Source organism: Hylobates moloch, unplaced genomic scaffold (assembly GCF_009828535.3).
Source record: "Hylobates moloch isolate HMO894 unplaced genomic scaffold, HMol_V3 SCAFFOLD_14, whole genome shotgun sequence".
Taxonomy (NCBI): domain Eukaryota; kingdom Metazoa; phylum Chordata; class Mammalia; order Primates; family Hylobatidae; genus Hylobates; species Hylobates moloch.
Window position 1 is genome coordinate 66,062,638 of NW_026652289.1, and position 26,010 is coordinate 66,088,647.

Here is a 26,010-nt window from a genome sequence, read left to right on the forward strand (position 1 = left end):
AGACAGTTCAAAGATCTAGATCTATGCCTTCAGCCTCGCCCATGGCACTTACTCTCTGTAAGGCCCATGCCTTGCTCTTTGTTTTCTTTGCACCTGACTCATCTTCCTGCAGACTGTGTGCTTCCTGAGGGCAAACTCCCTGTTTGTTCATCCTTGGGTTTTCTGCACCTGGCCCATGCCTGGCCCACAGGGTCCTGGAGCACTGACTATGAGCCAGGAACTGTGTTGATGTTTCATGAGCTCATCTGATTTAATATCTAGAAAGTTTCCATGTACCTCCACCTCTAAGACCACTGTCATAGGTACCTACTGGAAGAATTGACTTGTGAACGTTGACTTGTGCCTAAGATAGTCCTTGGAACATAGAAAATTGCCCATTAAGATAAAATGTGAGTTTTGGGAACCATTTGAAATTGGCATGAAGTCTTTATTCACTTAACACCTCTGATAAGCACTGCTCTAGGAGCAGAGAAAAAGGGGGATTGAGACATCAAAGAATTACACAAAATGACTGGGCAACGCCTGCAATGTGGTCACTGCGAAGGCTGAATATTAAATTGTCTATTTGCTGTGATTATATAAAAAGTATAGGATCTGGAAATAAAACCTGGAAGTGAAATATTGACCAAAAGAATTCTAATGAGGGTTTCTTCTTCAAGGTTTAAAAGCTAAGCATCAATCTAACTTAGCTGTTATTTACTAATTTATATCCCTACTTTACTCCTTAAGAATCTAAGGAGGCTTAGAAGCTGGTTTGTGCATCAGCTGAGGCCAATCTGAGAGGCTACAGGCCTTTGTTCTTCCATTGCCTCCAGGGCCAGACCTGGAAAGAGAGAGCAGGGTTTCTCCAGTGCTGGCCTGCCTCGGAACTACCTGGGTGCTTACGAACAAGAGTGGTGGCTGGGCCCACTCTGGCACCTGCTGAGTCACAGTCTCTGTGGTTGAGGTGCCAGATTCATATTTTTCTGAAACTCCTTGGGGCATTCATTCAGCAGGTTACATTTTGCCAGGGTTAACACCCATTTTGCACCTCTGCCAGGGTGAGGATGTGGTTAGGGGAGGAGGGCACAGGTCCTCATCACAGCCCCGTGTCTGCTGTGGGAAGACTGTGATTAGGGACACCTCCTGTCCTCAAGGCTGGCCAAGAGCTGGTGGGGAGCTGGCCCCGCTTCCAGCCCTGTGGGCAGTGGCAGTGAGAGTGGGAACAGGACCTGAGCTGTCATCTGTGGCAGTGACCCTCCACGTGTGGCCTGTGAGTCCGCAGCACGGGCATCACCAGGGAATGTGATGGAAATGCTAACTCTTTGGGCCGTACCCCAAACTCACTGAATCAGACGAGGGGACTCAGCACCTGTGTATTACACCCTGTGGGTGATTCTGACTGGCATTTCAATGTTGGCAAATCACTGATCTGTAGACCCTTCTCCTAATTATCTTCTTCGAATCTCCCTGCAGCCATTTGAGGTGAGGGGTGGCAGTGCCCCATTTTGGAGAGCTTAGTTATCTGCTCTGTCCCAAAGCCTGCCAGGAGCAGAGGCCGGAGCCAAGTCCAGGCCAGGTGGCTTCTGGCTCCTTCCGTCCCTCAGGTATCCAAGAGCAGCTGGTGATGGCAGGAGTGGCCGCTGTCCTCCTCCGTGCCTTCAGAGAGGGTCTGGGAGGGTGTGAGGGAATGCGGGGAGCAGCCTCATAGCCAGCAAGGCCTCTGGGGAAGCAGGGAGCCCCCATGTGCATTCGTGTGCTGTCTCACACCGCCCCCATCCCTGCATAGCCCTGGCCTCCCCATGGCCCCTACCGCATCAGGGAGCCCAGGAATGGCGTGTCCAGGTAAGAGCCTGGAAATGAAATTTTCATTTAAAAAATGTCCTTCTGGGTTTACAACGTGTGTGTGAAGGGATGGTGCTCATTCCTGAAAGGGAGTCCATGGATTAGGAAAGTCAAAATGATGAGGGGTCCCTCACCTGCCAACACCACTGTGGGTAGGGTGGACCCTGCCCCTCCTGGCCACCTTGCTGTGCAGGCAGTGGTAGCAGATTCCCACCACAGACGAGGAAGCTGAGCCTCAGTGAGCAGAGGGCAGTGCCAGGGCTCAGCCAGGGATGTGGACACCTAGACCACTCTCCGCTGCAGCCCACCCTGGGCTCGGGTCCTGCACTGCCCGGCAGAGGCCGGTCCAGGCTTCCAGTTGCTTGGAGAGAGGCTAGCCTTACTGTGGTCTCTGCCTGTCCAACCCAGCTTCCTCTCCCTCTGCGCAAAAAGGTGGCTGGGTTAATATCAAATGTTTCCATGTCAACCTACAATTTGGATTTCCTGAAGGTGTTTGGTCTGGGGAATAGAGGGGTGAAGGATGAAGTTCCTCCATCTTAGTTTTTCAATGATGAGGAAAACCTCATGCTTCCCAAGTTGGGAGAAGCACTTGCCTTAGAGTCAGAAAAAGCTAAGGTGGAATTGTCATTTCTCTCCCTTCCCGTATGTAACAGCTTGCACCTCAGTTTCTTTATGTAACAGCTTGCACCTCATGGGACAACACAACCCGTGTGGCAGAACTTTTGTGAAGAGTCAATGAAATAGTGTATGTGGTCGCTCGAGCAGCGACCGGCACAGAGGTGCTGAAGAAATGCTTGTTAATTTCTTTCTTTCTAGGTACCACAGAGTCCGTGTTCACACAGTGTAAATGCCATCTGTGGGAATTTAGGACACTGTCACTAGAGACACAGTAGTTTAAATCACAGACATAATTAAGAAAACCCAATATACTATAATTCAGAAAATCCAAATCTGCAAACCAAATAAAGGCAAATTATTCTCTTTGCAGAAGGATTCTTCTATTTTTTTTTTTAAAAAAGCCCAAACAAACAACCCAAAACATACCCAGAGATCCCCTTAAAATTATGTATTGATTTTATTTTATTCAGTCTCTTCAGGAATAGATTTATTGGGTAAAGCATAGATTTAGTGACCACCTGGGCATCTCCAGCTCAGAATTGCCCCAAGTAGTAGGAGAAATTTGCTTTTTTTTTTTTTTTTTTTCTGAGACAGAGTCTCGCACTGTCACCCAGGCTGGAGTGCAGTGGTACGATCTTGGCTCACTGCAACCTCCACCTCCCGGGTTCAAGCGATTCTCCTGCCTCAGCCTCCGAGTAGCTGGGACTATAGACACATGCCACCATGCCTGGCTAATTTTTGTATTTTTAATAGAGACGGGGTTTCACCGTGTTAGCCAGGATGGCCTCGATCTCCTGACCTCGTGATCCGCCTGCCTTGGCCTCCTGAAGTGCTGGGATTACAGGCGTGAGCCACTGTGCCCGGCTGGAATTTGCTTTTTTAAATTAAAGAAACTTGAGCTCAAAAAGATTTTTTTAAAAATTCCACTTGAAAATTCTTGGCATAAATGTCCCATTATTCTGACCTACACGACCTATGGGTATAGGTCAGAACAACGGAACATTTGTTCTATACCCATAAAGAAAATGCCACAAAGCGAAGTGTCCATAAATCCACAGTAAGTCCTTACTTAATGTCATTAGGTTCTTGGAAACTGTGACTTTGAGCAAAATGACGTACGATGGATGAAACCAATATTTTTCCTCATCAACGTTATAATGAAATCACATTGACCAAAACGACATTATTTGAAAACTTGCTGTCTGTTGCTTCTGTTAAAGTCGAAGTCTCCAAGTACCTATTGATGACCTTAAGTGAGGACTTGCTGTACGGGACTGCAATTCACATGAGAAACCATTCTCACTGGACACTCGCTGGATCTCTCTCTCTTTATCAAAATCGTTTATTAATTCTGTGGCCTTGGGCCTTGGGTGATGCCTCTGAGCTTCAGCATCTGCATCTGTGAACAAGGCTGGGACAGATGCAGGTGTCAGACAACGGGTTCACATCAGGTCTCACTCTGAAATGCCAGTTTTCTTCCCTGTGATGGTGGTAATGGGATGTTGGACCATGACTATTACTACCATTTCTGTGCTGTCATAAAAACACTTGTTATTGATTTTGACATGAAATAGTCTTTTAAGCTGGTGCTGTGAGCACATGTTTCACCCTTAGCAAACTGGGGGAAAAGGCTTTGATTTAAGGGTTACCAGGCTTAGCTGGGCACAGGTGGGAATGAGGACACCAGGCAGATGCCGTGCCAACTGCATGAATGCCTATTTTCAGACCACTTGGAGCCTCTGCCGCTGCACCCACAGACCTGTGGGAAACTCCTTGGCGGCTTCTTAAACCCAGGCTTCAGGTCAGACTCCTGGAGGATCTGTATTTAAAACATACAGGTGCTCGGGACCCAGCCCTGACAGGCTGAATTTGAGTCCTTGGGATGTTGTCATGCAGTGTGTCTGATTCCAGGCTATCATCACGGAACTGAAGGCCCTTTTCATGGCCTCCTGCCCAGGGCAGCCCAAATCACTTTAGGGTTCAAGCAATAGCCAGCGTGCCTTCTGCCACATTCCTTTCCCGTGCCGGATCTTTTTCATTTTATTCCAGCCTCATAAGCATTGCTTTTGTGCTTGGCAAGGTAGCAGACGTGCAGCAAGTATTTCATGCAAGAATTTTGCTGATTAGGACAGAGGCTCAGGGGTAAGGAGGCTTGTCCAAGCTCGCACAGCTGGAAAGTGAGGACAGCAGGATTCAAAGTCAGTTTCAGCTCCAAAGCCTGTGGTCTTTCCACCACCTGCAAATAAGCCAGTAACACCTGGGCCTGCAATCTGCAGTCCATGAGCCAAATCCAGCCCGCTGCTTATTTTTGCACAGCCAGGGAGCCAAGAATAGCTTTTACATTTTTAAAATGTTAAAAAAAAAAACATAACCTGCACATTAAAAAAAAATGCAACAACAGAGGCTGTATGTGGCCTGCTAAGCCTAAAATATTTACCATCTGGCCCTTTAAAGGAAAAACTTGCCAGTTGCTAAGACGTGACATATGTCCCCTTCTGAGCTCACCCTGGGATGGCTGGTGAGATGACACTGGGTCAATGTGTCCATCCAAAGCTTCCTTTTCAAAAACACAGCAGTTCTGAGTCATTAATGGGACTTAGGTCTTCAAAGACTTTTTGTAATCCTTCTTTTGTTGGCTTGGCCCGAAGGTGGCACATGTTCCTCTGGATGCGCCAGTGTTTGCTACAGCATCACAGAAAGCTGAGGGCTTTCACATTTTTCACCTGCCACATAAAAGTTTCCAGGCCAGGTGCAGTGACACACACCTGTAATCTCAACTCTTTGGGAGGCTGAGGCAGGCACATAGCTTGAACTCAGGAGTTTGAGAGCAGCCTGGACAACACAGTGAAACCCTATCTTTACAAAAAATACCAAAAAATTAGCCAGGCGTGGTGGTGTGTGCCTGTGGTCCCAGCTACTCTGGAGGCTGAGGTGGGAGGACCACCTGAGCCTGGGGAGGTTGATGCTGCAGTGAGCTGTGATTACGCCACTGCACTCCAGCCTGGGCAACAGAGCTAGACTATCTCCAAAAAAAAAAAAAGCAAAAAAATGAGTTTTCCATTAAGGGGCCTCCAGGGGCTGAGGCCATTGGTTGTTCCCTTATATCAGAAGCCAGAACAATCACTGACCCAGTCCTATTATGTCCACTCTTGGCTTATCCTGGCAAAAAATTCTGTGAGGTTGAAGAGAGAGAATTGTTTTCTCAGTTAAAAAACAGAATCTTTTTCCTTACAGAAAATAAAGCTGTGGCTCAGAGAGTATAGGGATTTGCACAAGCACACAAAATGGTGGCGCCCCCTTCGAACCTTGTTGTTGGTCTTCTCATCTAAACATCGTGCTTCTCTAGCTTACAATGCCATGGCTGGGCACTGGCTCAGTGCCCTGTGTTTAGAAAGGATACCCCACACTTACTTGGAGTTCACTGACAGATCCTCTCGAGGCTTCTGCCGTTCTCTAGGGATATATTCCTTTGTTTTGATCTATTTTCTATTGATTAGGATATTACGTTACCCCAAGTAGATATTAAGTTATAAGAGACTCATTGGATTCTTGACTAGAAGTGCTGTAATTTTCTCTGATAGGATAGATGACAACCCCAAAGGTTATAGTTCTGCTGTCGGATAGGATAATTAATTTCATAACTAATTTAGTAATCTTAATTGCAGTATTCTTTTTTCTCAGTGATGATGAATATTCTATATATTTTTAAATGAATCTTGTCATTCTGCTGGTTCTTTCATTAGTGAGTTAAATCTTTGACACATGCTCACTATACATTTGTATGAGCCATGCTTTTAACTTTTGAAAAATAGACTTTGACATCCTCATCATGCCTACAAAAATGGAGTCTGGAGTCTTCTCTCTGTGGGTGTATTGATCTGTCAAGAGGTGGCCCGGGGTGGTGGAAACCTTTGCATAGCACAGCTCGGTTTAGCTCTTGGCTCCACCTTTTAAAAGCTGTGTCATCTTGGCTGACTTGTAAGATGTCTCTCAGTTTTAGTGTCCTCAGCCATAAAGTGGACATAATGCTCCGTTTATATAATGTTATATAAAAATTAAATAACAAATAATAATAGAAGACAGTGGTTGAGGATACAAATTCTGAGCCAGGCTGCCAGGGTTTGCTTCTTGGATCTGTTGTTTCCCAGTTGCACAAAATTTTCTAGTTGCATTTGACTTTATTGTGCTTCCATTTCCTCATTTATAAAATGGGGTTGCCGGGTGCGGTGGCTCACGCCTGTAATCCCACCACTTTGGGAGGCCGAGGCAGGCGAATCACGAGGTCAGGAGATCGAGACCATCCTGGCTAACATGGTGAAACCCCGTCTCCACTAAAAACACAAAAAAATTAGCCGGGCGTGGTGGCGGGTTCCTGTGGTCCCAGCTACTCGGGAGGCTGAGGCAGGAGAATGGCATGAACCTGGGAGGCGGAGCTTGCAGTGAGCGGAGATCGCACCACTGCACTCCAGCCTGGGCGACAGAGTGAGACTCCATCTCAAAAAAATAAAAAATAAAAAAAAATGGGGTTAGACCCTACCTTGTAGGGTTACATGTGTCAATATTTAAAAAGCCCTCGGAACTGTAGTCGACTGGTATATTGTAAGCACTTAATAAATGTTATCTGTGATGAGGAAAATAACAATATTCATAAAACACCCAGTAGAGCACCTAGTATATAATTTATTCTCAAAGAATTGGTAGCTGCAAAAGATCAAGGATATTCACTATCCAGACTCAGAGTCATGGCAAAAGGCCTGTTAATACATTAAAAACAAAAAGTTTCCAAGAAATAAAGAAATTTGCCCAAGATCACCCCTCCAGAACCAGAACCCAGGTCTCAGATTCCAGCCCAGATTCTGTCCCCTGTGTGGAACTTAGGAGCTAGACACTGAGTGCAAAGGACAACCAGCCCCCCCATACGGGGGCTGAGTCTCCTTCCTGCCAGACTCGTCTCTGTAGCTTTCAGTGATTCCCCGCCTGAGGAAATGTCTTCCCCCTGCTGCTACTGCTGCTTCTAAATCAACGCTTTTGTGGGGCCACAGGGAAAAGTCAGAGCCTGAGCAAAACACACCAGGTCAGGGATGGTGCCGTTTAGTCCCAGGAGCAGAAAAAAGACCAGGACTGTCCTGCGCCCTCCCCTACCTTCCAATCCCTGGGGTCCTGAGCTCCACGCTCATGCCTCCAGCCAAAATAGTTAAAGATTTCCATCCTAAGTGATGATGAACAGGAAAAACAAACCCATACCATACGACATACCTAAATACCAGACATTCCTCACATGGTTTGCTGTGTAGGTGATTGGCCACAGACTTCTCTAGCTTCTCAGAGAGCGGGGATGGAGACTAGGGGTGGGGAGACCTGTGCCCCAACTGCTCATCCCAGAGTCTAGAAACAGGACTGGGATGGCTGCTGTCTGCAATAAGTCTGCTAACCTTTTCCATACCCATCAAGTAAGCCATACACTGGAATCCGGGTGTTACCAACATCACACTCTAGAGATGCATCAAAAACTAAACATTTGTTGAAGACCTACTGTGAGTCTGGCACCATGTTAGGGGCATGAGTGCTCAGTTAACTCTTGAAAGTGGACACAATGGGGTTTTCATTGGTCACATTTTCAAGATTGCTTTCATGTAGGTGTGAAGGAAAAGGGAACAAAATTTCACTGCGTGCCTAGTATGTGGTCAAATGCTTGTTGGCCTTTTCCCATGCGACTGCTATCTGGCATTAATTAGGGTACCTTGGCTGCAAGCCCAACTCCGGCTGGCTTAAATGTGGCAGAAGTGTACCTGGTTAGGGATTGGGAAGCCTGGAAGAATTAGGTCAGACAAACTGATCGACACTGCCACCAAAGATATAGATTCTTCGATTGCCTTCATTCCACCATCCTTGCAGGAGGCTCCATGATGAGGCTGGTGCTGCTTGTGGTCAGAAAGTGGCTTTTTCATTCACCACTGATAGGGAAGAGAGAGCCTGTTGGGGATATATGATAGACATTGTGCTTGAATCCCAACATCGACTCCCCTCTGCCTTGTGGAGTGCAGCAGTATTTTGGGGACTTGGCCTCAAGTCAAGGATAACACCATTTTCACCGGTCACATTTTCAAGATTGCTTTCACGTAGCTGTGAAAGAAAAGGGATTTTTTTTTTTTAACTAAAAGAATAGATTTTTATTAAGCGCTGTAAGTTTCTAGCAGCATTAACAGAACAACAGGCCAATTTCCGTCACAGAACAACTCCTGAGGCATTCTCATTCCTTTCTGAAACTCCTCCATGAACTCCTGCAGTTTCCCCAAAGAAGCATCCATTCAAACTTACATGAATAAACTATGGAGCTTTTGTGGTGAGGTGGGCCAAAAAGGCAGAGAATTTGGAATCTGGGAGTGGGAAAGAGAAATACATATTATCCACTCGGTAAACTGTCAAGAATGTGTTTCCTCTTATCTCCAGCAGACATTTTCTCTATCTCCTTGGCCAGAATCAGATTATATGTCCATTCCAGAACCAGTCACTAGCAGGGGGAATGGTGTTATCCTTGACTTGAGGCCAACTCCCCCTAGATATTGCTGGACTCCATAGGCAGAGGGGAGTAGACGCTGGGAAGTCAAGTACAATGTCTATCAACAGGCGTGAAAGCTAAGACTTGCTCAGAGCCATGTCTCTCTGACGTTCAAAGCCCTTGTAGGTTCTTTTCACTTCATTGTACTACAAGAGGCAAGAAAAGGGAAGGAAGGATTAGGGAGTTGAATTTCAAGTGCCCTTTTGGAGCACGGAGCTGCAGGAGGAAACTCTTCTTAAAGTACCCTTTTCCCTCCATCTTTCCCTTCTTTTTCAGATGGTCCTCACATCCCACTGGCGTTCAGACTGGGGGCACTGTTGTGTAGGGATCGGCTCACACCGTCCGAGGTCCTTTCAATATTTCAGTAACAACTCCCTTTGACTGGGCATGATGGCTCACACCTGTAATCCCAGCACTTTGGGAGGCTGAGGTGGGTGGATCGCCTGAGGTCAAGAGTTTGAGACCAGCCTGGGCAACATGACAAAACCCCGTCTCTACTAAAATGCAAAAATTAACTGGCTGTGGTGGCGAGTGCCTGTAATCCCAGCAACTCTGGAAGCTGAGGCAGCAGAATTGCTTGAACCTGGGAGGCAGAGGTTGCAGTGAGCCAGGATCGCGCCATTGCACTCCAGCCTGGGCAACAGAGCAAGACTCTGTCTCAACAAACAAACAACTCCTTTTGAGCTGGAGCCTGTCTTCTGGATTTTGCTGGACAATGGGGAGAGTTACCAGGAGGTGGCGAGATATTTAGGATCAAGTTGTGTTTCCTTGCAGCTGTTTTAGGAAGGAAACCCTAGGAAAGCAATTTTCAGATAAACTATTTTAGTCTTAGGCAATAGTGTTGCCCTGTGGCATGGCAAGGCCACAGGGAGGTGGGGAGGAGGAAGAAGACAGCTGTGGTGGGTGGTAGCTGTTTGGGAACAGGCTTTTTTAGTCTGTTCAAGCTCAAATCAGCCAGAGGTCAAAGCAGCTGACACCAAGCAGGTCATAAACATGAGTTACAAACTGCATGGTCTGAAGTTTTCTCCCAGGCAATCAATCTTTATTAAATATCTCACATGTCCAAGGCTTGGTTTTGGGTGCTAGGGAGGCTGCATGAGATCCCTGCCTGCGACCTAGATGAGGCTGCTGCACAGGCGAAATACTACCTAGTAACACTAGACGGGGTATGTGACATGCTAAGAGGGGAGGAGAGACAGTAATTGCAATAGGATTTGGGAGCAGCGTTTCCCAAGGTGTGATCTTTGGAATATCTGTCCCTAAAAATATACTGAAATTAAAAATTGCTCCAAGGGCCTCCAAATTGGGGCAACCCCATATATTATAGGCTCCTTTTGGAGATATCCAGTGCATATGAGTATCTTAAAGGCTCCGAGAAGTCTCATAGAGACTTATTAAATTATTAACCTATTTACCTTTCATAGTCTGATTTCTGATACTTATTTACCCATGAAACACCTCCTTTTTCTCTCCAGGAAAACAGGACTACCCCATCTATCAGTGTCCCATGGAACCACACTGCCCCCTGTGGTCAGAACCACCCGGGATGCAGAACAGCAAGGACCACAAACTTGGGTGCAGAGGGCTTTCCTCCACGCAACCCAGGAAGCTCCGTGATTGGCAAACTGCTCTGTCAGGATCCATCGAATCAGCAAACATAGGTGCCTCTAGGATGCAAACCAGGGAACAGGACTGTTATGTGGCTTGCTGGTAGCCAAGCAAAATGCCCCGATCCATCAGGTGAGCTGATGATGAGCTTGCAGGCATGGAGAATGTAGCACTGAGGCAGAGTGGCAGCCAGCCTGAAAGATTTGTCGTGTCTTCCCCTGCTTCCCTGGCCTCTTATTCCTTTGGAACGGAGCCCTGATTCCAAGGAGTGCAGGCCCTGCCAGACAGCCTTCGTCCCTACCTGTGCCTCCAGGTTTAGGCCTTGCATGGTCCTCTCCCCGCATCCCTCCTTCCTGCCTGCATGCCTACACCCTAAATGTTCTCTCTGCTTTGTTCAGTAGCCCAGGCTGCTTCCCATCCTTTGAGAATCTACTCCAGTCCACCTCCTCCTCAGTCCTACCCTCCCAAGGACCCTCCCCGAGCCTGCAGTCCTGCCGGCCTCCCACCACGCTGGATAACTTGGCATTGCTCTCATTTCTCCTTGCGGGAGACTGGCTTCTGCAGGGTGGTCTGAGATCTTTGGAGGGAAGAACTGTGCTTTGCCTTCTCCTTCCATCTCCACTCATGCCCATAGAGTCAGGGAGCTGAGAGGACACCAGCCCGTCTCTCCCCCGGAGCCTCTAAGCACCTCTCCCTTCCTGCTTTTCCAAATGCCTCTGCAACACCAGGGTGCTGGGCGTGTGGGACTGAGGGCCTCCCTCTGGGTCCCTTCTCACCCTGGGCTACCCCAAGAGTTGGACCCCATGTGGAACATGGTCAGACTTCTGATGACTCCAGAAAGCATTTCTCCAACATTCAATTGTGAGCTTAAGGGAATTAAACTTCTCTTTCTGAAAATAAGCTGCAGATTATCCTGAGAGAGGGCCAAACAGGCAGGACACTCTGAATATGGCCGCAAGAGCTCAGGCTCTTACTGCCCCTCCTAGGTGCCAGCCCACATGGGCGGGCTTTTCTGCCCACCACCCCCAGGTCAGCCTGGCCATAGAGGGTCTGGGCTGGGGCTTCTCACCTCGGGGAGTTCAGGCAGCAAAACTCCTGCGATTATGCTGTGCTTGGGGTGGAGGTGTTCAAATACAAATGCCTGGTGGAGTATCTCAGAACCATAGAGCTCCCTGTGAACACTGTGCTTTTAAACCCAGGATAGAGCTGTGGTCTGAAAGCAGGGTTTGGAGACACTCAGTGGGAATAAAGTAAAGCAAGGCTCTCTGTGACTGCATGTTACAGAACAAGCTCGGTAGCACGGGCTCACTCAGTGGCCTCAGAATGTCTTCTTCTCCCCACCACAGACATGTGCAGACTTGGCCTCTCCTGCAGCTCCCACCAGCCCCTACGCTCTCTGTCCCTGCTCACCCAGGAGCCCCCAGCACATCCCAGGCTGCCATATGCACACAGTTCCCTCTGCCCCCAGCTCCCTCTCCCTGTGTCTGCCTGCTTAATATCTATCCCACTGGCCAGGCTCAGACTGAGGTTCTCCCTATGCTCTTGGTTTAAAAAAACAACAACAACAACAACAACAACTTTGGAAACAAACTGGAATTTCAATCCTTGCTTTGCCACTCACTAGCTGGGTCATCTTAACACAGTGGTCGGGAGATCCCAGTTCTGCTAGCTGTGTGGCCTTGGGCAAGTTACCTAACCTCTCTGTGCCTCAGCCTTGCTGGCTATAAAATGGAGGTAAGAGCACCCATGCGTTGTACAGGGTATAGTTGTGAGGATTAAATAAAGGTGATAACGGTGCGTGTCTGGCACATGGTAGGTGTAGGGTAGGTGTTAGCTAACTTAGAGATGGAACACCGCTCCCCCATCCTACCTCTGGCAGCAGCCCCTCCCACTACAGCATCTCCCACTGGGCAGCTCTGTGGCCCAGCTCACCCTGCTCTGAATTTTTTACTTTGGAACTGAATTCATTCTCCAGTTGCTGACCTTTGTTGCATCTCCTGCTTCCATCATGCATTTTCCGTGGACAGAATCTCTCTCCTGATCTCCTGCAGAGTGATTCATCTGATAACTGGACCTGAAGTGCCCTCCCTGACACAAGGCCCCTTATGATGTGCTCCTGGCTGCCCTCCTCGCTGGCCTCAGGGAATTGTTCATCTCCTTAAGCAGTTGCCTCTTCAGAAACCCAGGCCTACCTAAGTGCGGTTCCTGCGGCCTCGAGTGCCACCCCTATCCCTTCTCTGCCTGGGGAACTCCTATTCATTAGGAGTCGGGCCAAATGTCCTCCTCCTGGAAATCCTTCCCAGCTTCAGGGCTCTGCCCTTTACTCCCACAACCTGGGGTCAATGTTCGCCCTCCCTGGACTGTGACCTCCTCCAGGAACTAGGCTCGGGTCCCCAGAGTCCTATACACAGCAGGGGCTGGGGCACTTCTAAGTTAAGGTCTTAGTTGATGAGTCAGACTGATCGAGCTGCGTGTGCAGAGGATCTGAACTCCTACAGACACCACTTCTGCATGAGTCTTGGTTTGCCGCTCTGCAAAATGGCCACACCACCTTCCCCACAGCTGCCGAGGGCTGGGCTCTGGGTGTCCAGCAGCACCGAGCTGACACCCAGGAGGCTCATTAAGTGAGTCCTCTCACCCCTTTCTGGTCGGCTCAGGCTTCCCACATTCATTTTGGGTGTGGTCAGCCCCAATCTCATTTTTGTTGTTCTTGTTAAGTCAAAGATATCAAAACCTTCATTATCAACGGGCTTAGAGATCCTAAATCATCCTTTTAAGCGTGAAAAAAAATCTTTCTTACTGGTTGTTAGACACACCAGTGACTCTCTTCGTTGCGATGGTGATTCTTTGACACCCCCTCTTGCAGATGAGAAATGCCTCACATTTTTCTAAGTCTGGCTGCCCCCCCACAAACAAGGACTTCTGGCCCACAGCAATTCCCACGCCAAACAGGAAGGAGGGCCTGGCAGTCTCCGGGGGTTGCAGTTGTGGCCTCAGCTGTCAGAAGTGAACCTAACCTTCCTGTGCCAGGGCCTGGGTCAAGATTGGAGATGACCCCATATGCACTTCTGTATTCAGCTGTACGGTCTTCTGACGGAGGTGGTATGTAAAGCCAAAAAGCCCCCTAGCTGCTTGTCCAGGATGCCTGCTCCTGGAGTTTCTCCGAGTTAACTCTTGTTAGCAGAGCTACATGAGATTCCGTGGCACCCTGTGGCTCCGCGTCTGTCACTCACTCACACACACGTGCTCTCTCCTGACATACCTCTTGTAACTATGGAGCTAGTCCTCAAGGTGGAATTTTACTCTCATGATAAAGACGGTCTCTTCCCCCTTCTTTTCCACCTTCCTCCCATTCCCATGAGTCCTCCACACAGGCTTGTTCCTTTAAAGGTTTATTTCTGGCAAATAAAAAAAAATAACTTATGTGGTTAGATAAATTAATGTATGGGATTAGACATGACACAGGGCAGAGCTGAACGTTCCTGTTTTCTTCTGGATCTTGAAGGCTGGTGAGAGGCAGCTGAATGAGACTCAGCCTCGTGTTTTGTGGGACGAAGAGACACGGACAAAGTGACTCAGGTACATTGGTGCTCCCTGGAGGGCTGGGAGGTGGGCTCAGAGGAAGAGGCTGAATCCAAATCTTGTTATTGAAAAGAAATAGCTCTTCTTTGTAGCACTGAAAAAAATCAACCAAAACTCTGCACACGCTCATCCGTAATGACCATTAACATAACATACCAAGCACAGGCTCAGAAAGATGGAGCAACAGACTGAGGACATTTTCAACATGGTACTTGGGGATACCTTTGGGAAAGATGCCATCCCCAGCAGAGGCCAGCACTGTGGAGAGATAGCACCAGAGCCACTACTGGCACAGTTGTCAAGATCTTTTGCTTTCTGAACTCTGGGGACCACTGCCTTTTAGCCTGAGGGGAATGTCTCCAAATTTCTTGGGCTTGGTAAGTCTCAGAAGCAGCCAGCCCCTTGGTCAACAGAGGGTACCTTTCCTTCAGGAATCTGAGAATGGAACATGCTGATAGTCTGTTAGTCTGTGCTGGGATCTTAAGGCCAGAATCCCAGAGGCCTTTCCAGACCCAGATCCTCAAAGCTGGGAGAGAAGATTCTGGGGACTATCTATCTGCCAGGGAGGAAACCAAGGCTCCTCGGGGAGCAGCGTGTGAGTTCCCCAGGAGCAGAGACCATGGCTTGCTCACCACTTTTGACCTGTGTCTGGCTCCTTCAAGAGGTTTTGGCCTTGGCATCACTTTGGAGGTGGGGTTTACTCTCTTAGGCTATGGTGAATTTTGGTTATAATTTTTTGATAAATTAGGAACAGGCTTTAGTTGCCTGTAAACGCACTGACTAAGACAGCCAGAAAGCAAGCAGGTGAGACTCAGGAGAAGCTCAAAGGGTTTTCCCTGATAAAAGCATATGCTGTGAGGCTACAGGCAGCTCACTTCTTAAGGACCATGCATAGACTGCAGGCTGGGTAGCTGCCTCTGCGGCCGACCTGGAGGGACTGAGTTGACCAACTGCAGGGCCAACCAGGAATTGAGGAACCTGCCTGCACAGATGGCCAGGGCCACAGCTGGCTGGACACTGGCAAAATTTAAACAAGGGCTGTTCATTTAACTAAGTATGACCTTAGCATCCCTATCTAAAGACTTCTGAAAGGCAGAACCCTAAATTTTCAAATCACTGGGCAGTTCTGAAATCCAGTTCAGGGTCCCCTTGTGGCCATCAGGAACAGCAATTTCTGGCACAAAAATCAGCCCAAGGATTCAAAGCCCTCAAGGAGTAGAGGGGTGTGAGAAGAAACACATAGCGACACACCTGCTCCCTCTTCACAGAGATACACTTCTATGCTCCAGGCCTGGGGCCATTTTTACTCTGATACCACTCTCTTATTAGGTGTTCTGAAAGTTCACACTCCCAAATGAACTCATGCCTGTGTCATTTTCCTTTGAAGGACCAGAAGGCCCCCTCAGTGCCATCTGAGGACACCGCCAGTAGTGCCTATTAAATAACACCCGGACAAGGCATGGCCCTTCAACCATCTTATGAAATGAGAAACCACCATGCCCGCCACGAGGCCGTTCACATACACGTGTGCAGGGTGGATGAGGAAAGGATAGATGAGAAACTGGGACCACACCAGGTGATAACCGAGAACCAAACTCCCCAAAGCTCCCAGCACTGGACGACTCCAGAAAGGTGAGTATTTATATAGCTCCTACAAAAATAAACTTTTGATGCCTGTTCCTTAGAGTTATAAAGGACAGGCCTTTGCATTTGGTTTGTCTCTGGAGGTTTTTCTGGTATCAAATGCAGTAAAGGTTTTAAATGCCTCTGAGGCAAGGTGGAAGAACTCGCTGCCTGCCCCTGCCTTGGTGCTGGGTTTCCAGGATGGGATGGGAGACAGGCAGAAGAGGGCAGCTGCCCTGGGCACAGCATAGCAGAGCAGAGGGTGGGGTGTCCTGGGCCACAGAGAGGCTCCCCAGAGTCCTGTTACGGGAGGCCATTAACACATTGTGACTCTGAGCATTGGGGTCTGACTCCTGAGTGTCTCTGGAAGCACGTGTGCCCCTCCTCTCAGTGTCCAGCCAGGGCAGGCATGAGGTGTTGGATCAGATCCACTCAAAGGGGGCAGGCCAAGAGTGTGTCAGCTTTTCCCCAACAGGCTAGGGCTCCAGCAGCTCCCCTCCTCTTCAGAACTGGTGCCCACACACTGTCAGTGTCCTCCACACTCTCTTACTTGCTTTTCCTTTACAGCGTCTTTTCTCTAACTTTACTGGTCTGAAAAAAAAATTCTAATACGTGCAGCACTTACAAGTAACTTATAAATATGGGAAGCTGTCAGAAGTTTATATATTTTAAAACCATGACTTGGGCTAGAGTCTGGTGAAACAAGATCATCAGGCAAGGTCGAAAGGTGACATCTTTGGAGGACCAAAGCACCAACTTGCCCCCGTCGGTGGAACTTTGAAACTGTAATGTGGATGGAGTCCGAGACATGACAGCACACCAGAGAGACAGAGAGAGAGGCGGAGGGTGAGTGCCTTTAACTGTTACCAATCTCCCCCACTATGAATTCTTTCAAACACTCTTGCTCCCTGGCATTAGACTCTGTCCCACAAGCCATTCATCTTCCATGCACTGCCTTGGCTAAAGGTGCAGATTAACGGTAAATTCAAGCCCTTCCCTTCCCATGGGAGGGCTCTGAAAAGGGGAAAGAAAAGAGGGGAAAAATAGGAAATTCTGGAAGTGTGACATTCAGAAAATGAACTCTGAAAAAATCTTACGTCTTCACCTATGTGATAATAAGTAAAACTATCTTGTGAAAGGTTCACATTGATTTTAGGATGCATTTAGATTTTCTAGATATTAAGACAGAAAAAAAGGCGTCTTGGGTTGGAGGACAGGTGACAGGTTTGTAAGCAGATCCTTTCCAATCTGGGCTTGTGACCATTCTGAAGGCATAGAAACCAGCGTGGGACCTGAAGATGAGTCACTGAGGAAGCTCTTTATTCCAGCAGAATCCCCACCCTGGACACTGAGGAGACGAGCGGTCCACTGACTGTCAACTGGGAGCTGTGGGTTTGTGTGGATGACTCTGTGTGAACTGAAACAGCCTCTGCAGAGTAAGGAGCCCACAGATTTTATTACAGCCCCTGCTCACCAAGCCCTGACGGCCTCCCACAACTCTGCCCTTTGGACTATGGCGGAAAAAAATAATCGTTCAGTTTTCTGGGCCACAAAATACAAGATGGGTCTAGGTTGTACAAGGAGCTTACACACGGAGGCAAGAAAGCGTGCAAACAGGGGTGGGAATTTTTCACCCCCTGGGTGAGCCAGTGCTCAAGACATGGAAGGAGGACCTGAGTCACCCTCCCGGAGTCCACATGGGTTTGTGTTTCTGGCTTTTATGAACCATGTCCAACTCCAGCTTCTGTCTTCTCCTGAGAGGAAGGAGAATATTCCATGACGTCAATGATTTTTTCCCTATTACAATATCACAAAAAGGTCCAGGGGCAGGCCTAAGAGAAGGACCAACAAAAGCCAGAGTGTCTGAGAATGACATAATACTGACTTTTCTTTGTTGGTAACAGTCCACGAAACGTGCACCCCTCTCTCCTGAGACACGGTGAGGCATGAGGGGAGGCGGCAGGGGAGTTGTGGGTAGGACATTGTACCGTGTGACATCACGATCATGCAGCCGGTGCCGACGGGACAGAGATGTGAGAACAAGCACGCAGGGCTCCAGGCTCACCCTGGGGGGAGGTGGGCGGTTTCCAGGTAAGTGCCCAGCCTCTCAGGAACACTGTCTGTCCAGTTCTGCCAGGGCCATCCCCTGGGGCTCGCCATCTGGGCTTGCACCTTTAGCCCTCATCTTCCCTCAGCTCGGTGGGTAAAAACTTATACTGCTGCTGGCGGATTTGGGCCAGTTTTTTCCTTGCTTCTTCCAGTTCTCGCTCTTTCTTTAGCATTTCTTCCTGGGCGGCGATGATCTAGAAAGAAAGCAACAAGCTGGATGGACCTAACACTTCCCAGAAAACCCTCCCATCCACCCCACTGCTCATGTGAGCTCCATGGCTCCCGCGACCGTGGGACACTGCAGCGCCTCAGGAACAGCTTTCTTAGCTCTGGCGACCAGCCTCTGTCACTGTTTGGGTTTTGAGACTAATGACCCAGCTGAGCCATGAAAACATGCTGGTTCTGGCCTGTGATTTAACAGCAAACATCTCCTGCAGCCTTACTACGTACCAGGCTCTGGTGCAAACACTCCATGTAGACAGTCCCTTCACTGAAGGGGCTGCCCTGTGAAGCATGCCCTGTTGAAAGTCTTGTTTTTCCAAGAAGAAATCTGAAGCTGAGTGATGTGGGTCCACTGTCTGGAGTCACCGAGCCAGTGGAGGAGGACCTGGTCCAGGTATGGGCAAAGCTAAAGTGGAGCCCTGAACCACCAGATGGCCCTCAAATGCTTATTTCACGCTTTTAAGGTGTGATCTGAGGAAGACTTGCTAATAGGTATTGTGTGAAAAGGGAAAGTTGTGTTCAAAAAAGCAAAGTCAGTTCCTTTCCTGGCTTTCCAGAGCCTTTACTAGGCTAACGACTATCATTACCAGGGCGGGGTTATTGAATGCAGTATTCTTCAGCCTTATTTGATCAGAGCCCCTTCTCTGTGAAACTTCTCATGAAATTAGTGCATGGAGAAACACATTCTGGTAAAAATACATGCAGTGCATAGCCAAACACAGGGTGTGGTTCAGGAAGAGCTAAGGCAGACATGGGGAATGAGTAACTTCAGTGCTCCTGATGCAGATAAATAGAACAGTCCCCTAAAATGGATTTACGAGATGGACACACATCAAAAAATGTAAGCCTGACTTCCTAGAGCTTTCTCCTCACTCCCATGCATGAGAATGCAATCCTGCATAAGTCAGAATCCCACCTGCTCTTATAAAAGTTCTGGGAGAGGAAAAGCATTCTCTCTCTGTAGGGCCAAATGTCTGGAGTGGGCAGTAGCTCCAAATGCCTCATTTTATTTAAATAATATTGCTGTCCTCCATTTTTGTTCTTCTTTTCTACAATAGAATCCTTGATTTTTATCTAGGCAAATGCTACTCAAAAAATATATATATATACTACATTGTCCAGCCTCCCATGCAGCTGGGTTGGGCCCGTTATTAAGTGCTGACCAATGTATGTGAGAGGATGTAATACGTGCAGCTTAGGGTCATGGCCTCCCCTCCTTTCCCTCTTCCTGCCAGATGGAAAGTTGAGGGGGCTACTGAGCCAACGTGGACCACGTGGGCAAGGGTAACATCTCAGGGATGGTGAAATAGAAAGGCAGATGGATCTGGCTCTCAGACGTGAAGGAAACACCATACCATCTCTGGTACACGAGGAAGAAATAAATTTTGTCTCTCTGTTACAAGCCAACACCTATCTCGGGAAGTAAATACTATTCTTGACTTAATTACAAACCTGAGCAATGCCCCCCACAAACTTGGTTTTCACTACAACATCGTCATCATCAGCTTTGCCAAATGCTGCCTTCTGGGCTGCACGGACAAGATTGTCTGAGGCTCTTTTCACAGCATTTCCTGCTGCCTGGAGAGTGAACAAAACATACATTATAGCATCAGAAACAGTCATTTGGGCCTGGCAAGAATAGACATGAAGGTACAGTTTGTGAGACCGTGAGTCAACTATTATCCAATTATAACATCAAGTTCTCTAGCCAGTGAGTACCCATCTGTCTGTCCATCCATCCACGGATTCTACCAACACTGGAACCTATCTGGTCACTCACAGATGAATGAGACAAAGTGCCTGTGGCCCCCAAGGAATACTCATTTTTGAGGGGAATCACAATTATGTAAATATGTAATAAATGATCCCAGCAATGTGATGTGTGTGTTAACAGAGGCACGCCGGAGTTCTGCCTCCTTGGTCTGGAAAACCGCCTCCCCTGCCTCCATCTGATTTAGCACATACTTGAGGACTTGGCACAGACATCACTTTCACCTGTCTCCCTTAGCTCTACCCACAACCTCTCCCTCTGTGTGCCTGGAGTGTGCTGTGCCGGCTTCGCTGCAGCCTTTACCACGCTTGTGGCTGGCTGTTCCCCCCTGGACAGTCAGCAACTTGAAGGCAGGAGCAGTGACTGGAATCCCTGCATCCCCAGCAGAGGCACTGTGGCTGTCCATGGTTGGTGCTCACTGAAGGCTTTGAAGGAATGAAGGGCTACCCCTCTGTTGGAAGGGCTGAGAGCCTCACAGTAACTACGGCCTTTTGCACGTACGTTTAGGGTCTCAGCACCACAGGCTCTAAGATGGAGTGACTGCTAGAGACAGGTAAAGAAGAGCTTTTCAGTCTTCCTTAGATCTTCCTTAAGGGCTGTTGCCTGTATTGGCTTATTTTTAATGCTCATGAAGCATGTCCCCAGGGACATGCCAGCTGAGGTTTGGAATTTTCTTCTAAAAGTGGTTAAGGCTTCATCAAACCTCTCGTATTTCTTGTCCAGCGCCCCCTCAGAGTCCAAGGCTTGTGCTTGAGGGTTCGCCATCAGAAGGTTGAGAGTTCTTCTCATTCAAAGCTAACTGCCCCACCTGGTCTGTGAACTAAAGTGACCAATGCAAACTATGAGGGCTTGCACAGGATGGGAAGGGAACCAATTAATATTTGACGAGTAATCACCATGTGCCTATTCGCCAAAGGGTTTATGAGGTTGGAAATCTTTCTTTAGCCCACTTTTCTGATGTGAAACCGAGGTTAAGAAACCTAACATTTTGTAGCTAGCAAGTTATACAGCTGGGATCTGCACATAGGTCCATCTAGCCCCAGGGAACTCCTGAGTCATTTATAAGGGGCTCAAATACAACACTGCAGCATCCAGTTAAATCGGTAATGATGGGAACAAGAGTGATGTTGCATTCTATCTGTGTAAATCCGTAGGACCTAACAGAGCACTGTCATATCCATTCTCCTATTTGACCCTCGTAAGAGTCAGTATGGATGGCTCTATCCCCATTTTACAGACTAAGCCCCTGAAAAGTTTTCAGTGATTTATATAAGATATAAATGGCAGAAGCAGGACTTGAACCAAGTCTCTCTTAACTCAGGATGTTTTCCTCAGAAGTGTCCCAGACCCAGAAATCACATATTCACAAACACGCAGCTCCTCAATTTTTCCCTGGGTTTATCCCAGGTATCAAATAAAGGTGAGGGAGGTGGGTCAGAAAGGGACTCAAGAAGGCCAGAAAACAGAAATGCACTTTAGGCCTTTCAGAATAAAACAAGAATTCTGAGCTTTGGTAGAACTATTCAAACATTTCTGCCATTTATGATTTGCTTCATGACTGATGTAAACATACTTTTAGCAATACAATCTGCATTTTAACACTTATAATAAAAAAAATCTCAAAAACTGGAAACAAAATGTCCAAAGTATAGGGAAATTCTGGCATAATCAGTTGATGTGATATGCGATCATTAAAAATGGAACTCATGAAGAATGGGCCAGCTAGCTTTGCATAGAGAAGTTAATGAAGCCTTATCTTCAGGGAAAAAATAGATATGATAAAATGTTAAGTGAAAAGAAAGCAGAATGTATCTCGCCATGATTACAACTGGACAAAATTATTTTATATGTAGATAAAAACGAACAGAAAGCAATGATAACGTTTGATATATGAAGATGTTGGGGCCGTGTGATTGTTTTCATTTAAGCATTTCTTTAAAGCAATCAGGAAAATGTATCTGCTCTGAGAAGGACTTGATTGTTACCTTCCTAACATGTTCTCTGGGGTCTGGGAAACAGCAACAGTCTCATATAATTTCAGTCCTTTTACTCTCTTCTGTAGCAGACACTGGCTGAAGGCCTCCTCTGAAGCAGGCACTGAGTTACTAACATATGAGAGAGGCACAGATGAAGATGTGGTGTCTGCATCTAAGAGGCTCACAACCTGCTCACAGACAGACCTGCAGTGGTACCACGTGATGGGAACCTGAGTGGTCTGGCTAGAGGCTCTCAAAGGACAGAGGAGGGATAAACTGCCCAAACCCTGGGAGTCAGGGAGGGCTTCCCAGAACAGGGGACTTTGAAGATGAGTCACAAAGGACAAGTAGGGGTCTGCTGGGTTGGGCTGGTGAGGAGCAGGGCCCCAGGGCATGAGACCAGAAGGCACACGAGGAGAATGGCAGCTTGGTGGGGCAGCAGTGGAGGATGCATGGACGCACGCAGTAGATGAGGCTGGAACGTGGACAGAGCTGGCTGATGGAAGGCCTGGTGGGTCATGCCAAGGATGTGAGGCTTGTCCCCTTTGGTGACACTTACCCGCTCCAACAGGAGTATTTTCCCACCAGCATCAGTGACCATTACCTGTAGCCGCCTCATGGCCTCTGAATCCTGGTCGGCCTTCACCTTGCAGGCCACCAGCAGCTGAGCCGTGGAAGCGGCGACCTGCTTGGCAGATGAGATGAGCTTCTCCTCGCTGGCATGTCCCTGAACAGAGGCATTGGCCGCCTCACAGAGACTGCTGGTCGCAGCCGCCACCATCCGGGCCTGGGGACAGTCAACAGAGAAGTCACCCAAGGCCCAAACCTCCCTTAGAGGACCCCGAAAGCAAACTGGGAGGAAGGAGAAGGCAACTCACAGCAGAAATCAGCCCCTGTGACCACTGTCCGTCGTCTGCAGCATTGGCAGGGATGGAGCCCACCTGGAGAGTAGAGTCGAGAAACTGGCCATGAGGGCAGGCAGCCCCAGTGGCTGCAGCCCCTCATCCCCACACCTTGCTTGGGAACCAGACTTGCACCCTGCTTGGTGCCTCCTGCCAACAGCCCAGGCCTGAGAATGGAGCAACCTTTCTCACGTGGGACTCAGGCCATGCCAAGATTGCATAGCACATCCTAGCAGGTTTCGCCACCAAGAGGCAACAGGAAATGCTAAGAATGGCTCCATTTAGCTGCCAGGTACTGCATTTCTGGGAAAGGGCTCAGGAATGACGGCCTGGGGCTGTCTTTCTACACTTAACTCCTCTGCTGAGCTTTCTCCATGTCAAATGTGGGAGCCACTAGGCCTCCTCTTTTCAAGGGCTAAGAGAAATTTAAATCTCTCCCGATTACTGACCCTGCAAACCACACTGCGTTTCTGGCAGATGATGTTAAAAAAGTGTGGTGGACCTCCCTCTGGTACAATTGAGTGCAGACCCTTGTCTTAAGGAAATACCATTTTGTCAGGGGTGGGAGAGAAATAAGAGGCTGGAAGAAACATGGATCTCTGTTTCTATTTAGAAATCATGGCAACAAGTAGAACATTTTCTGTCCACATCTAGAGGGAGAAGCGACAGGAGGAAATACCTTCAAGCTTGTGGGACGTGCCTGGTGAGTGAGGTAAGAGTATCTCAACTTGAATATGAAATTGGGGGTGTGTCAGCAATAACAGGGCCATATCAGGGCTTGCTGAATGTCAGGTAAAACTCCAAGGTCCTGCCTATAATCCTATAGTTCACCCAAGTCTGGCTGAACCTCCTTCACCAACTTTTTAAATGCTTGAACACATAAGTTCATTGGAGGACAGATAGGGACTCTGCCATATCCAAGTTGGATTCTCCAGTATCTAAGCAATGTGTTGGACACATAGCCCTTTATCAATGTTGAAATAACCAGGATTTTTTTTTAACATAGGATGTTCCGTTCAATGACACATTTGTGGTCTTTACATGTTGACCAGCCAACAAGAACTTGCTGAGGCCAGAGCGCGATGGCTCACGCCTGTAATCTCAGCACTTTGGGAGGCCGAGGCAGGTGGATCACGAGGTCAGGAGAAACACGGTGAAACCCTGTCTCTACTAAAAATACAAAAATTAGCCAGGCGTGGTGGTGGGCGCCTGTAGTCCCAGCTACTTGGTAGGCTGAGGCAGGAGAATGGCGTGAACCCAGGAGGCGGAGCTTGCAGTGAGCCGAGATGGCGCCACTGCACCCCAGCCTGGGTGACAGAGCAAGACTCTGTCTCAAAAAAAAACAAAAACAAAAACAAAAACCCTGCTGAGTACAGGACACGGACAAGGTTGTCACTCTGCTGGCTCTATAGGGGATCAATGGGAAGGATGAAGAGAATAGCTTGTGTGCCAGGTGGGGAGACAGACACGGACCAGTACTGAGTAACATACAACACAATGGTTTAAAAAGAGAATTCAAGGTATGTGGACTGGACTAAGCCGTGGCTAAGCTCACAAAAGACTTCCTGGAAGAAGATGCACAGCCTATGGTCAGGCACAACCTTCCTGTCTGTACTGCAATGCGAGTTCTTGGGTCAAGACACAACTCATCTCCACCTAACTGTACGCTGACAGCAAAGGCCTTTTAATATCAAACAGAAATGAATGACAATGATGGTGACCACATTTCCCAAACCCACGACTGGTCAGGTTTCTGAGAAGCTCTCTGAAAGCCAGTGTGGATAGGATGGTTCCATGTGTACGTAAATAACAAGACACATGGAACATGTTAAATGGGAAGATTGTTCCATATCCAGAATTACTAATGATGTACTAATAATTCTTTGAATCCTCAAAAAAAAAAAAAAAAAACTATGCTTTTATGCTAAAGTAGATTGAATGGGTGACTAGAGATAAAGCTGAAGAAATTTCAGATTTAAAATCTGACTGGCCCTTTCCCCAGCAGACTTAGGAAAGTGCTAACTGCAAAGTTGGCCAGTATTCAGCTCAACAGTCCTAAAACAAATGGAGCCCTTTGGAGCTGGAAATTGGTATCATCAAAGCCGCCGACTGCGGTGCTTCTAGAACGGCCCACCAGGAAAATATGACAGTTTACATCTTTACATAGCCTAATGTACAGTGGGAATATAAATGTCTCATTCAGGACCCAATCACTGCCTGGAATGGGATGCTTTCCTTAACAAGAAGCAGATGAGGGGCCCAGAAGCCAAACCTCTTATTCTGTTGGTCTGAATGCTGCAGTTTTCAGTCAGCACAGAGAGTGGCAATTCAGGGAGGGAAGGCATTGCATGCGTTTCCTTGGTCAGGACAAAGGCTTGTAGCTCTTTTCCTGGGCCCTCAGAGGCTCTCTGTGTGTTGAGTGTCCCGCATGTGGTCAGTGGCTTTACCCACCTTTCCTTGGGCCACCAGTTCCCTCTGGGCTGCCGAGGCCGATTTGACCAGGGCGCTTGTGGCAGCAGCAATGGATTTAGCAGCTTCCAAGATCTGTTCCTCAAAGTCCAGGGTCTCATCCGCTTGCTATAACCAAAAGAAAACAGCATCACATGCAATTCATATCCACAAAGGGCTCTTTCTTCCAAACTACTTACTGCCGGGTCACCTGGCTCTTCACCTGCCTATTGTTTGTTGTCGACAAACCACACCTGAAATGGGATGGTTCCTTAACAAGAAGCAGATAAGAGGTCCCCTGTGCAAACTTTAAGGACTCTAAGTCAATTTGCTTAAGCCACCCTCAGGTCACACAGTGTTGAAGATGTGGCTGGTACCTTTCAGGCATTAAGAGACAATGGCCAGGCACAGCAATAGTTTTCTTTGTATGTGTGGTACAATATTTATAACACAAAATTTACCCTTTTTACCTAATGTTATACACTGACACTGTTGTACAACAGCAATACCAGGATAGAAAGGTCAGGATGCCTCTCCACCTGCAGCCCCTTCCCCTAACTCCAAAAGGAAAAAGCCGTTAGCTTGACATCCCATGGAAATTTGCAGACAGACTCATTTTCTGGAACAGAATCTTTAAAGATATACATTCACTGTGAATACAATACACTCAAATGGTTTTAGCAACATCAATAACCAAAACCAAATAATAAAACAGTAGATCATAGCACTTACTCTCTTCCAGAGCCTAAGCCTCAAAAATGGACTTTT

General features: G+C 47.9%; 1 protein-coding gene across 4 annotated transcripts in view; it reads right to left on the reverse strand.

Moving 5' to 3' along the window:
- Nucleotides 1-13,985: 13,985 nt before the first annotated feature.
- The window catches only part of TLN2 (talin 2), a 465,831-nt gene continuing 453,806 nt past the window's right edge, over nucleotides 13,986-26,010 (reverse strand). For 3 of the 4 annotated variants that reach the window (XM_032174073.2, XM_058427409.1, XM_032174075.2), the window contains 5 exons: nucleotides 25,246-25,371; nucleotides 22,771-22,833; nucleotides 22,452-22,679; nucleotides 19,598-19,723; nucleotides 13,986-18,117 (listed from right to left, as the gene is read on the reverse strand). In XM_032174073.2, the coding sequence (XP_032029964.1) occupies nucleotides 17,989-18,117; nucleotides 19,598-19,723; nucleotides 22,452-22,679; nucleotides 22,771-22,833; nucleotides 25,246-25,371 (672 nt within the window). In that variant the 3' untranslated portion in view covers nucleotides 13,986-17,988. The remainder of the gene's footprint in view (nucleotides 18,118-19,597; nucleotides 19,724-22,451; nucleotides 22,680-22,770; nucleotides 22,834-25,245; nucleotides 25,372-26,010) is intronic. The other variant, XM_032174074.2, reaches the window with a different exon arrangement.